At 30.2% G+C, this 13700-nt stretch overlaps 1 protein-coding gene across 7 annotated transcripts in view; it reads left to right on the forward strand.

Moving 5' to 3' along the window:
• Positions 1-13700, forward strand: part of LOC143055966 (G-protein coupled receptor dmsr-1-like) — a 122872-nt gene that overhangs the window by 85447 nt on the left and 23725 nt on the right. Inside the window, exon 1 of one of the 7 annotated variants that reach the window (XM_076229033.1) lies at positions 10024-10276. The exons of the other annotated variants lie outside the window; for them this stretch is intronic. Within the exon in view, the coding sequence (XP_076085148.1) occupies positions 10218-10276 (59 nt within the window). The 5' untranslated portion in view covers positions 10024-10217. Of the gene's footprint in view, positions 1-10023; positions 10277-13700 lie in introns of those variants that run through there. 7 annotated transcript variants of the gene reach the window in all.

Below are 13700 nucleotides of genomic sequence, written 5' to 3' on the forward strand. Positions count from 1 at the left end.
AATTATTTATTGTTTACAAACAGAATAATTTCTTCTACTTAAATATGTGGAAAGAAGATTTTTTTTTTCGATCCACGAAAATCGGAAGATACATGTGTTGCTATTGTTGTCGAATAATTATTTTTTTGGAAGCAACATGTCTTCTTATTGGCTGCAATTTTGTATATGTCATGAGGCAGCAAACAACACCTGTGCCCCGACTGTAAATAAAACTCACCTCTCGCAACCAAGGAAATAAAAGAAACAAATATCAAATTTTATTTTGATGTCCCTGTTAATTGTTGATAAGGTTCTTTGTCATTTTTTTTATATTGACTTTATGCCAGTTTTTCTAAGTTCTATCATGGTGTTATAAAAATCAAATATGTATTGTTGTAAATTTATGTCAGTCTGAATATTTTCTATGGTCGATATAGTTAATAATATGTTTGTATTGCTTAGTTGTGCAATGTCGTAACGCAAAAGTAAGACAGAACACAATTCTCCACGTGAAACCGGTTCTATGGGTTTATAGTAACTGTCAGCTAGGTATAAGGAGGTTTTGTCTGGTGACAAAGAGATAACAAATAGCCAGAAGGTTTCTTTTCGTTTTCATTTTATCAAGTGCGTTATTGGGTTTTAAGTCGTGAGTTAAACCTTGTACGCAATATCATCCATTACAAGTTGGGTATCTTTTTCAAATTATTCTCAGATATTTTGTACTATACCATCTATTTGTTGTTGTCTGACCGCAAGTTATTGAATTCTCGCGTTACTGTTGAAGGTTTATCCATAATGCACTTCGAAAACATGACGTTTTACTTTGTTTACATAGTGTTACTACAGACTTTGATATACACATTCAATTATCACGATCCCGGTTTTGACACTTTTATTTATTAGTGAGACTAATCACAACAGTCTGCAATAGTCGGTCAAGATGAATAAAAAACTACATTATATTACAAAGTAGAAATCATCGACATTCCAATACTTCATTTCACCGACTCGGACATATCGATAATTTAAGCGTCCAATTAACTCAGATTTCCGCTTCCGATTGTCAGATATGGTTATCAATCAGATAAATTAATGGCGGTCTCTGCAGGGCAGATAAAACAGTTTGTATTAATGATGACATTGTTTATCAGATTGGATGGGTTCATTTATATTAACTAGCAAGTTCCTTACAACAAGAAAATTAATAGAAATTGTTTTTATTAAGATAGGGATCAGTTACAAATGAAATTATATGGACAATTTTTTTTTTGTATGATCACAAAAATCATTCTGCGATCAGCTGCACATATATATTGCATCGTTTGAGAATACCCATAAGCCCAAAATTGATGAAACAGATCGACTCCAAATTACATTTTATGAAAATCTTCAGACAACAAGATCCATAAATAAATTAATTTCTATTTCGTTTGAGTTCATCCGAGAACCTCCGATTTACGTCTCATAATTTGCATCACTGAAATTGATTTACGAGGTTTAAAAATCGGTTAACTACAGTTTCCTACTACTTTAGTAATACTTGACTAGTCATGTGCTCATGAATCATTTATCTATGTTAAAGTAAAAATTCAATATACTGTAACCTATCTCCAAATTGTAATATATAGATATTCCTTTATTTCAAATTGACAAGGTAGTTAAGGTTTGAAAATATATACATACCTGAGAAAGAAGTTTGTTTCATAAAACGTCGTACGATCTATGTACTAATGGCATGGTAAGTAGGCGTATGAACATATGATTTCTGATTTTGGGCGGTCGCAATATTTTATTGATCAGCGCCAGTTTAATACAGGTATATTACACTGAATTATCGCATTACTATTGTGTCACACAACACTTTTCCGGTCAAGTCGATACCTCTGTTGATTTGCCGCTTGTCCATGAAGGAGCTTTCCACCCGAAATTATGTGTGTTTCCAAGGATCCATAAATCATATGAATAGATTCATGGCTTTCACCTTACGTCTAGTATTAAAATGTTAACCCCATTTTAATACAAGAAGTTAAGTACGAGCCATAGCCGATCGTTAAAGACCATAATGGGTAGTCAAGGTTAACAAAAACCCCTCATCGTCGTCACTTTTATAATAGAAGTTAGGAATATTGCCAGTAAATACAATTTATAAACTTATGTCATGCCATATAAATACATTGCCTAAGTTGTTGGCATCCCTCGTTGTTGAATGATATAATGTATACATACCCTTTAGTTTTACGACTTCTCGTTTGTCTCATTGGCAATCATACCACGTCTCCGTATATTATATATTCAATGTGTTTTCTGTTGTTATCTATTCAGAAGTTGCTTTGTTAATTATTTATTATAATCTGATAGATTTGACATACAGCAGGAAATCAGAAGATAGTAGTTTACATTTGTTGCTTAACAGATGTCTAAAATTCTTTTAACTTATAATTGTTTTATTCTCGTGTTTTCTTTAATCAAAATCAAATTGAATATTAGATATATTAAGGCTTGAATTGACAGCTTGTTATTACTTTTTATCAATTTATATTCAAGTGTAAATAAGTCCAATCCAATAATCCGTAACCTTTTGACATGAAGTAGGTCTGCTTATTCCTCTGCTGAATTGACAATGAAATTTAGCAGTTCTCAAACAACATTCTATTATAAAGTTTAAGTACCCATGGGACAATACTAATAAAATAAAGGAGCAAAAGGTTACAAAAATTTATTTGGTTTGATGGCGAAGGGCACGTAATTTTTATCGAACTGACTGTTATCTGAGTTTAATTGATATTCTTTATAAGAGTAACAGACATCATGCTCTTATTTCTGAAATTAAGGTTTCGGAATCTTCTTTTTGATAGATGTACCGTTTAATTTAAGGAATTTATTTCAATAAGAAAAATCGGGATGAGTTACAGCTTAACTTATAAGAAGTTGTGGTGTGTGTGTCAATGAGACAACTCTTCATCCAGGTAATAATTTATAAAGGTAAACCATTATAGGTCATGTACAGTCACATTTACATTTTTAAGTAACTTGCTAACGTAAAGTCATTTTGTGTTGTGTTTTGTTTTAGGTGTTGACCGTCTAATAATTTCGCTAAGTAGATAACAAACTGTTTTGTGATGATAATATTTTTTGTCATGTTGCCTGACTGTTCTTTGTCTTATAGTCTAGTAATAAAAAGAAATAACAAAACAAATTAATAACTTAAATGAAAATTTGACAAATAATAAACAAACATACAAAAGCGCGGACAGTCAGAATTATGTAAAAGGTAAAATCACAAAAATACTGAACTCCGAGGAAATTTGAAAAAGTAAAGTCCCTTATCAAATGGCAAAATCAAAATCATATCATAACTGTTATGTTATTTGTTTTTTTGATTCAAAGCTTTCGTATAGCTACCCAATTGTTTTATTAACATACAGCTTCAACTGACGAATTGATCTTATTAAGAAGAATTGATTGATTGATTGATGGTTGCTTCGAGCCACATTACCACAACAAGGCTATATCGCGGCGAGAGCTAATTCAAATATTTTTACAATATATATTTTTATTAAGAAGAAGATGTGCAATGAACGCCAAAGACACTGAACCTCAACAAACATGGAAATTTCAATAAACAAAATAGACGAGAGTTAACACGTACACATTTAATAAATATAAATCGTACATGTGAATACGATATCAGAATTTATCATTCTGTTTATTCGATATACTATATCAAACTTTCAATCTCTATATTTTTAATTATAGTGAAATGAAATCTTTGTTCTTATTACGAAATTTTAAATTACGATTTTTATGTTCCCGTATTTTAAAGATTCCATTGTTCGGGTGCCACTCAAATACTGCCATAACTCATGGTCAAAGCAAAATATATTGCCTAAGAAAAAAGATTAAAAGGAAGCATGAAATAAATCATAAAAATCTATTTAAATTTGTAATTCTTTATATGCATTCGTAACGATATATTTTTCAATTTTTTGTAACCCAATAACAGACATGCAATAAATTAAAGACGGTTTATGCACAGTGAGTTTTTATGTTCGTGTCACTTATAGAATCTTCCACGAAAGACGGATGATTTATTCCACTGAAAACGGATAAGGTGCATTAAATTGAATAATAAATCAACATGAAATAAATCAAAAGTACTGAAAATGTCGATTTGAAAATTGAATTGAAAACTTAGTTAAATTATATTGGAACATAATTCATGTTAATATTTTACTGTTTATTGTAAATTGAAGTAGAATAAAATCTACATTTGAATAGAAAATTGATTAAATACTTTTATGACGAACTTTGTCTTGTTAGCTATTGCATACAAAAAAGCAGGAATTTGTTTTTCCATTCTATTTCTTGCCGCACTTATATGTTAATCTGACAAATGAAATTTTATTCAGAATAGGGCATTTTAGAGTCTGATGTAGCTATACTATTTTACAAGTTACAAGTCAAAATTATTAAATGCTAGAAGATCTAGATCCACTACAACGGATACTACTTTTAATATCAAATGTAAAATTTGCTTAACAATCTTGTGTTCGATTGGTGCCCTGCTTTTAATCATTTTTATGAAGCGATTAGAAATGCTGTTATATCTATTTGTAATCATATTCATCCAAAATTGCAAAATACTATCTATTTGAAACTATAAGTTGTTTTCACTATCTTTTACCTGTTGTTCTGTGATTTTACTTTTTGTTTAGCTCTGTTTATTTCTTTTGAAATCGTCTGTGTTTTTATGTCTCTTGTTGAGCGTTGTCTCAATGACAATCATATCATATCTTCTTTTTTATATTCTTGTTAAAATAATTGGTTCAAAATAAAACAAAGATATCCCACGACGACCATATTGTGATAACTTTCATTACCAATAAATTGTTATTTTACATACAGATAATATCAAACATTATTGTAACTGAGTTTCAAATTTGTAGTTAATCATTTTAGAAACATTAGAAACTATAAAACGTTATCATCTACAAAGTGGGAAAGAAAACAAATCATCAATTACAGCGTAGAAGTCATGTATTTACTGGTTTTTTTTTATATGTACTAAATGTTCGTACAATCATAGTGTAGTAACTCAATAAAAGAGGAACAAAAGAGACAAGAGGAACACCCAAACTCGTAAATAAAAAAAAAACTGACAACGTCATGGTTAAAAATGAAAAAAGACAAAAAAATAATTATAATTGTAGTTTATTTATATATTTTTGAGTTAAATATGACTTTATTTTAATTCAACTAGTACACATTTTTCTTAGAATCCAGCTGATGCCCTCTTTTTTGGTGCGGGATTTCATCGCTGTATTGTGGACCCATCGGTCTGTTGTCTGCCCTTTGCTCGGGTTTTGTCTCTTTGACAATTTCTTTATTTCCATTCTCAACTTTAACAGTTTTAAGGGAACCATGAACATACACTCTATATGCAAACCTGTATACACCATGTATACTGCATACAGTTTTGTACCTGTTTCAGACCATTTAACAAATAATATTTTAGGAAGTGTTGAATAATTGATAAAATGGAATAAATATTACTGTTAAAACAAGACTTGTGATAACAGACGATGAACATTTAAAGTATGAAATGTGTCCAGCTTCTAGCGTCACTGATAAGTGCGTCTGGTTCAGATAAAAAAAATAATCCTGGTTTCTTTCATGACTTTTTTGCACCGTATGATAATAGTCAACGAATCACTCCCTTGTAGAAGATTGCCTGTTGAACTTTCTCGAAAGTTAGACAACCTACAAATGATTCAAATAATGTTCAAAATGAAATAATAATTGTGTTTGGTAATGTTATTAGAGGGAAAGTTTGTTGATAAGGTGTTGTAACATTTATTCAGCAGAGAATTTTCTATAAAGGGAATTAGAACATTTAGGTTATTCAGATACAAATACTATGACGAAATATTGAACAATAACAAACTAGGTGAATAGTGTATTATATACATGCGTTTGGTCTTGAGTTTATCTTAAAGTTTATAATATTTATTAAACATAGGCTGTAGATGGGTTTCATACTAAAACTAATTATTTATTTATATGATAAAGGTTTACAACCCTAGTAAAAGTATTTGATGAAACCTTTCAGAATTGTGTATCCTCAATGCTCTTTAACTGCGTACTTGATTTGACATTTTGACAGATTTTTTTAATGGAGATTCACTAGTGATTTTTTGTAGACGAAACCTTCATTTGACAAACAAATATCTTGAATAAATGCTTCAAATGAAATACACTCCTTTATTTTCAATACCTTTCAACTTTGTGTTTAGCTTACCTAACATTTATTTTCTGCCCCATGCAATTTAATAATGTTAGTGAGGACTAACCGTATAGCTTGCGTACCGATTTTCAGGCTGTTATCTTTGAAAGTTGATTTATTATATACGATAACATGTGTATGTGTTTACTTTGCGCGTTTACTCAAATATTTACAAATATACGTCAAATCGGTGTAACTATGTTAATGCTAATGTGTTCTGTGAAGACTATTTAAAATCATTATCAAAACAATTGCTCTCTTTTGAATCAATAATAAATTGTATATTTGGTTTTCAAAGAGAGGATATGGTTTTTGTATTTGAGAGAAAATTTTCATACCCCTTCATGATTATTTCTTGCTGTATGCTTTCAACTATAAATAATGTGTACGAAACTCACAATAGAAATGAAATTGCAGACTAGTATTGAATAATTGAAACTCTAACATTTCACGTTTTGCCTTAAATGTTCATTTTAACGTTTGAATGCGCTGTTGGTTTACGTTTTTAATGCTGTAAAGTAACAAAGATTAACAAACCGTAAACTCTCATCAGGAAATCCTATTAGCATTGTCGAAATTAGAAAAATCTTTTTCTGACTATGCTGGAGTGTTACAAGACATAGCAATCAAGCTGTCAATGTGAGTGAAATGCAACTGTCAGAAATATATCTCAATTGATTACATAACCTATGTTCATTTCACTTTCATTTCAAAAATTATTCAGAGATGTGACGCTTGCGTTGCAATTCAACACCTCATAAGGATTTAATTCGGGAAATAAGAGTATTAACAAAAATGCTCAAACATATAGTGTTATTACCGCTAATACTTATTCAAAGAAAAGATCACGTTTCAATTGATTATAACAGTCACATTACGTTTCACCAGACCTATTTTCATCCTCTCTATCTAGGGAATATCTTTCCTGTTACATAATATCAACTACGTGCATCAAGCTGTTTAACGTTAAAGACGCGAGTGTACAAAATATAAGTACTTTTTACAAAATTACGTGTTTCGCTGTAATGCGTCTGAACCCTTTGAGTAAAGAGAATTACTGATATGAACTGTATCTCTACTTCATATTTTCAATTACAATATATTACTTCTATGTAGAGATGTACTTTCGTTTTACTTAGCATGAAGTATGCGCTTTCGTTGAGAAATTACCTCAAATATAACGAATAATAAACCGAAAACATCAAGATATAATATAGGTATACACTGGTGGCTTTTAATTAAGTTTGATTATCATCTTGCAATCAAATTATGTCCAGTGAAACAGAAAGACAAATATACCAAGGAACTTACAAACTCGCATGTCAAAATGTTCTACGTTTCTTCATGCATTGTATAGTTTTAAAAAAAATTAAACATATTTTAAAATTTTCTATCGTTATCATCCGATAAGTTTTGCTGACATTAGAAACTGTAGAATCAAAAACAAAAGAAGAAATACAAAGAGCACTATTTGGCTCACCTGTTATCAACCTGTTACAATAAATCATCTGTTTCCAGAAAAAAAACATAGGTTTAATGTTAAGAAATTGTAAAATCAAATGAGATTGTTGTACGATGTTGTTCCGCTTATTTACTAGCAAAATATATCAAACTTGAACCCACGAACAGTTGTGTGTTGGTACTAAAAGCAATTTATATATATATAAGTTCACAGCCAAACTACTTTTATTTTAAACTCAAAAGCATAAAACGTACGGAATTAAATTATCTGGAATCCAATTAAAATATATGATCTCTCCTTACGAAGTTTGCAGTGTATTGATCTGTTCAAAAAAATAACTTTGAATAAAAATCTCAACAAGTTCTAAAAAACATAAAAACCTGCCGAATGCGCATTCAATTTGCAGTTTTTATCTTAAGATTTGAGTACTATTGTTTTTCTGTTTGTCTTTCTCTTGCTAAGCCATGTTGCTGTCAGTTTATTTTCGATTTTTGAGTTTGAATGTCCTTCAGGTATATTTTGCCCCTCTTTGTCAGTCCATATCAACAAACGATGGCAATGCAGCGGATTGAAGTTCGTACGTACTGTTAAAGCTTACTAAATACTTAAAACATGGGATGAATTCAAAAATTATGTTTAACTAATAAATAAATATTGGTATCATTTTTATAAATATTATGGGATAAATATTTGTCAGTGTTTATATTCATGTACTTGTTAACCTTTTCGAACATACCATATAATTTCGAGATATGAAAAACATAAGTGTAAATTACGCAGACGATTGTTCTTATAAGTACACGTTTGTATGATATTACCTCTAAGTACAGCTAGCATTATCATGTTAATAAAAGTCCAGTGGACAGCTGTTATACCAGTCATTACTGCATTATCTTGGAAATGTCAATATCATTAAAAGACACTGAAAGCTTCAGTAAGTGCCATTTCTCACGAAAACATATGAACTAAGAATACTCTATGATAGTATAGTAATAAATCAATGTTGTCATATCTTTTTATTTCGATTGGGTTGAAGTGATATTTAAAACTCTCTATTATTGTCATTCGCTTCTTGACTCCAAAATATTTACGTTTCAACTTTACCATCTAGCAATAGTATTTGTCATATTTTCTAGACTCTAAAAAAAGTACTTTATTGTGATGAATCTTCAACAGTTAAGAAATATTCAGTTTATACTTGACTATAGGACGAAAATTAATTTCAAATATTAAGTTTCAAACATCGAGGCCTGCTAAAAAATTATAAATTTGTGATGATCATAAATATACTCAACTATCTGACATATTAAAATGTGTTTCATCTAATATATATTAATTTCAAATATCGAAACCTGATAAAAGTTCTGAATCGTGACGATCATTTATCACTTGAAGATACTGTACTTTTGCTATAATGTAATATTCTGATCTTAGTAAATCTGCTCGGTGCTACATCCGTTTTAATTACGTTAAGGGGAAGAGGTAAAACTACGCAGCTTAATTTAATATATGAGATTATGTAAAAATCGAGTTCTATGAAATAATCTGTTAGATCACTTTCACAAATATTCTACAAATTTAGAATCAACTTGACAATTGCTTTGCCATTACATGATTAAGAAAATCCCGTTGTCTATATTGTTGGATTTTTTGCATATGGAAGCAAATATTTTTAATCAACTTTAAATGGATATACTGATTATTGCCGGGTAATTAAACTGTTCGCTAATGTTAGAATTGCAAACGTCGGCATATTGACCACATGTGATTCTGAAATTTGTTATATGTATAATCCATGCTGACAAATTACCATTGACCAAGAACTTCAACATAAACTTAATGAACATAGTTCGGGCAATCGGCAATAAATATGATCCAAAGAACATGTGCAACTGATTTTGGATCCAGTTTTGAACGTGATTCACCTGCTCGTGAATCTTTTCTGTAATAGTTTCGTAGATCTGACATGTATTATTATATTTTCATGGAATAAAGAAAAAGAACCAACGTAGAATAACATTCCGGAAATGTTTCCCGGAAAGACAACGGGGTTGTTTTTCTGTTTACAATTCTAGCTCCTGGATAATAAATTTATTTAATTTGAAACATTTGACATAGAGCAGGAATAAGGATATTGTAATTAGAGACAGAGACGAGAAACAATATAATATAAACAATGTAAAAGATTATTTAACTGTAAAGTTGTCTGCAATGCATCACTGTTGCTAAGGTCTACATGTAGAACGAGTTGCTATTTGACTATTAAAAGTGACAATTCATGGTTTTTCTTCGAACTTTGAAGTGATTTTTAGCATCCTTTAAGATGTGTATCGATGTTATGGTATTGTGATGTCATATTTGATAGGACTCGTCTTCGAATAAGGATTCTCTATATGTTTTATCATCGTACTGTAGAAAGATCTGAAATCACCAACATCATATCAAAGAAAAAAGGAAGCAAAAGTGAAAACAATTTCTGAACGAATTTAAGCGATGTCTTTCCGAACTTTAAGGAAAAGTGAATTTGACAATGGTTTCTGTCTACAGTGGTGGTAAGTATAGATCACGTGATTTAGATAAAGCTTATCTAAATATTAAAGGCTTTTTGAATTATTATGTAGAACAATTGGTTTAAACATTTTGATCAAGCTATCGTCACTTCTTGTTTGTCTGTCTGTAATCGATGACCTTTGTATTAGGAAAAAAAGTATACATTAACTGTTTTTGTGTTAAGCACTTTATAATATTTTTTTGATATTGGTATACATCGTGAGGTTGTGAAGAGAAACCACTATTTGACATATTATTCCTTTGTTGTTTCATTTGCAAAACGTCATGTTTTTATTTGAATAATTAAATGATATAAAATGGGGGAAAGCTGTATATTAGTATTGGTTTAATAACGATTTGTGAATAGAATTCGGTTCTGAAGACTTCATTTACACTGTATCCAGACAAACTTTTTGGCATTTGTCAAAAGAACGAATATAATTGTGTATACAAAACCGTAAATGACTGCAGCATTTATAATTAAATGATTTTTTTTATTTCTTCAATTTTTTCCTTTTTATCTCCTATTTCTAGAACAGCTCAGTGTATTTGATTTATATGCCAACTAGAAAAATTCAAAAGCAAATCCTGATTTCAAACAATAAAGGTCTAGAGAGAATTTGCTAGTTCACGCATGCAAATATTCCAGGAACTTTCTAATCTAGATGATAGCATATTGGATGATATTTAATGAAAGAGATGATTACTTTATAATCATGCCAAAGCAGTTGATAGTCACTCTTTGAAGTTAAGAATTGCTTGACTGACGGGTACTTTTGTAACGACTAACAACATCATGATAATGTCTGATGAGATGGTCGTTAATTATACGAGAAAGAAGTGTCGATTAAAACTGTTGTTAAAGACATAAATTAGAATGTTTCAAAGATAGAGATTGTTATCTCCTTTATCGAAATCGTTTTTTTCCCTATTTTCTTCATGTAAATATCGATATTCCGAGGTTGTAGCCCTACGTTGGATACTGACCTTCGCAATAGATTACTGTTGAATTGCATTGGATAATCAACATTTTCAATATTTTAATAATAGTCATTTCCGAAAGAGAAACTTATTTTCTGGTTTCAAACCAATAACATTACGCGTGAACCCCATTAAACTTTTAAAACGGCCATGAAGGGATGATCAAATCTTAGAAAATAAAACTCTTGTCTTGTTGAAATATGTTTTATAGGAATAGAGTCAATTAATATAAGTAAAGGCGACTGATCGAGTCATTTATCACATGTCAACCCCTGCATCTTCTAAGTAATTGAACAAATAGTAAACAAACTTTACACGCAAATTATTACAATACAGGTTGCATTGGCCACAATTACAAACGACTTGCTATTCATACAGTTCAAGCTATGTTTTATATAATCTTTTTTTAGATACAGACCCTGTACCCACACTTCGTGTACAAGATTATGACACAGGTGAACCAATTATTGCTTGAAACGATCATGATGATTGCCAAAGATTGAAAATTAATCATAACATTTCTCATCTAGTCCAATAAACATTCATTTACTATATAAAGTATTAATCAAACAAGTTGCATGCAGTCAGTCTACTTTCAGCTTTGACAGAACCTAGTATTTTCTTGTATTAAAAGACAACATATCGTTTTTTGATCTTTATAAACGAGGTCATAACAAGTGCTTTTTACTTTTTTTAATAATATTTACACTTTTTCGTACATCATTCTGTTTAACCTCATAAAAATGAATGACATAATGTCAATAAAAAAATAATGAGCGATAAAAAAAAACAAATAAAGGAGCAGCAGTCACGGTTTTATTGAAATGTCAAAGCAATATATGTAAATCTGGTTAAATCTGTAATTTCAATGAGTTGCTTAACACGATATCAAACTGAGCAGGATGTACAATGCATGCTGATTTTAGGTTCGTTGTTTTCATCTACATATCTTAGAATTCAATTATCACAATGTCAATAAAACGTGTTCTTGCCATTAGAAAATTACATCCTAAAATCAAAAGTTTGAAATCTGTTCAATTTGAAATGTCAAAACATTCTGTTAAGACATTCCTTTAAGACAACAAAAACAAATCACGTGGACTGACAATTTATATCATGAAATATAAAGGAAGTTCCTCTGTCTAAGAAAGTAGCGAGTTTGTAAAATGGTTGTTAATACACAGTCTTTTGTGATTTTGTCAAATACCCAGTTGCTTCGTTAACACGTGATATGCCCTTTGATATTTTATTGATCTTATTGACTATAATTGGTTCAGTATAGCTGCTTCCAGATTACAAGTCCCAAAAGTTTTCATTGGCCAAGTTGCAAGGTCAGGTTTGTGACAATACGTCTGTCATCCAAGGAAAGATTTTTTTTCTAGCTATAAAACAATGTTTAATCCACTATTTTCTGCATACGACAATGCTTGTAACAAGTCAGGAATTTTTTCCATTAGTTTTTTATTTTACGGTTTGAATTTTCCTTGGAGATTGGTTATTTTGTCCTTTTTATTTTTGCTTGTTTATATATAAAAGTAAGACAGTTAATTAAGGATGAATGTTTGGCCATCTTGATTTTTTAAGCTATTGTAAAATGATGGCAACAAGATGGCTTCAGCCCAGTATGTCACTATGTCAAAATTGATTTAGGTTTTTGATTGGTGCGTCTCTTTTTTCATCAATGTATTTTATCAGCTGGCAAGTACTTATAAAATGCGATATCAGATAATAAGGAGTAGTTTGAAAATCTTAAAAATCAGTTATTTGTCTTATTTTACTTGTTCTAATTTTGACTATTTCATTTTGTGATTTTTCTGGTATTTAACGGTAAATGTCTATGCGAATTGTTTAACAAATCAACTAATATTGACAGTTTGTATTGTCATGAAATCAGTAAGAGCTTTTAATGTAAGTTCGACGCATTCTGTCTGTTCGCGTAAAGCGTTCAACTGATCCTTTTGTTCCCTTCGATGTTTGAATAATTATACAAGTGTCACATGGAACAGTTGGATATGTTATCCTCTCAATGCACATGTGACTTATAACCTTTTCGCCACATTGTTTGTTACTATTTTTGAAAGGTTCTGTTCTTAAATTGCAGTTTTTCCAAACTTTTGTCATACATGTTATATTTAGCACCACTTACAGAAGTGAAATTTTCGAGATTGTTATATGATGCATCAAACAAGCTTCAATATCTATTTAAAATACATATTTCTTTGATACCAATGTTACTAATTAATTACAATGGGAATAATGATCATCAGGAGAATGTTCGTCTAATTACCTCCATCAGACAAACGTCAATAATGTGTTATTTATAATAGCATAATTCTTACAGCTTTTGTTTATTATGTTATAAACTAATTATCAAACAATAAATCTAAGATGATAAAAAGATCAAAACAAACAAAGCCTCAATGTATAGGCATACACCACTAGTAC

This window comes from Mytilus galloprovincialis, chromosome 13 (genome assembly GCF_965363235.1).
Source record: "Mytilus galloprovincialis chromosome 13, xbMytGall1.hap1.1, whole genome shotgun sequence".
Taxonomy (NCBI): Eukaryota; Metazoa; Mollusca; class Bivalvia; order Mytilida; family Mytilidae; genus Mytilus; species Mytilus galloprovincialis.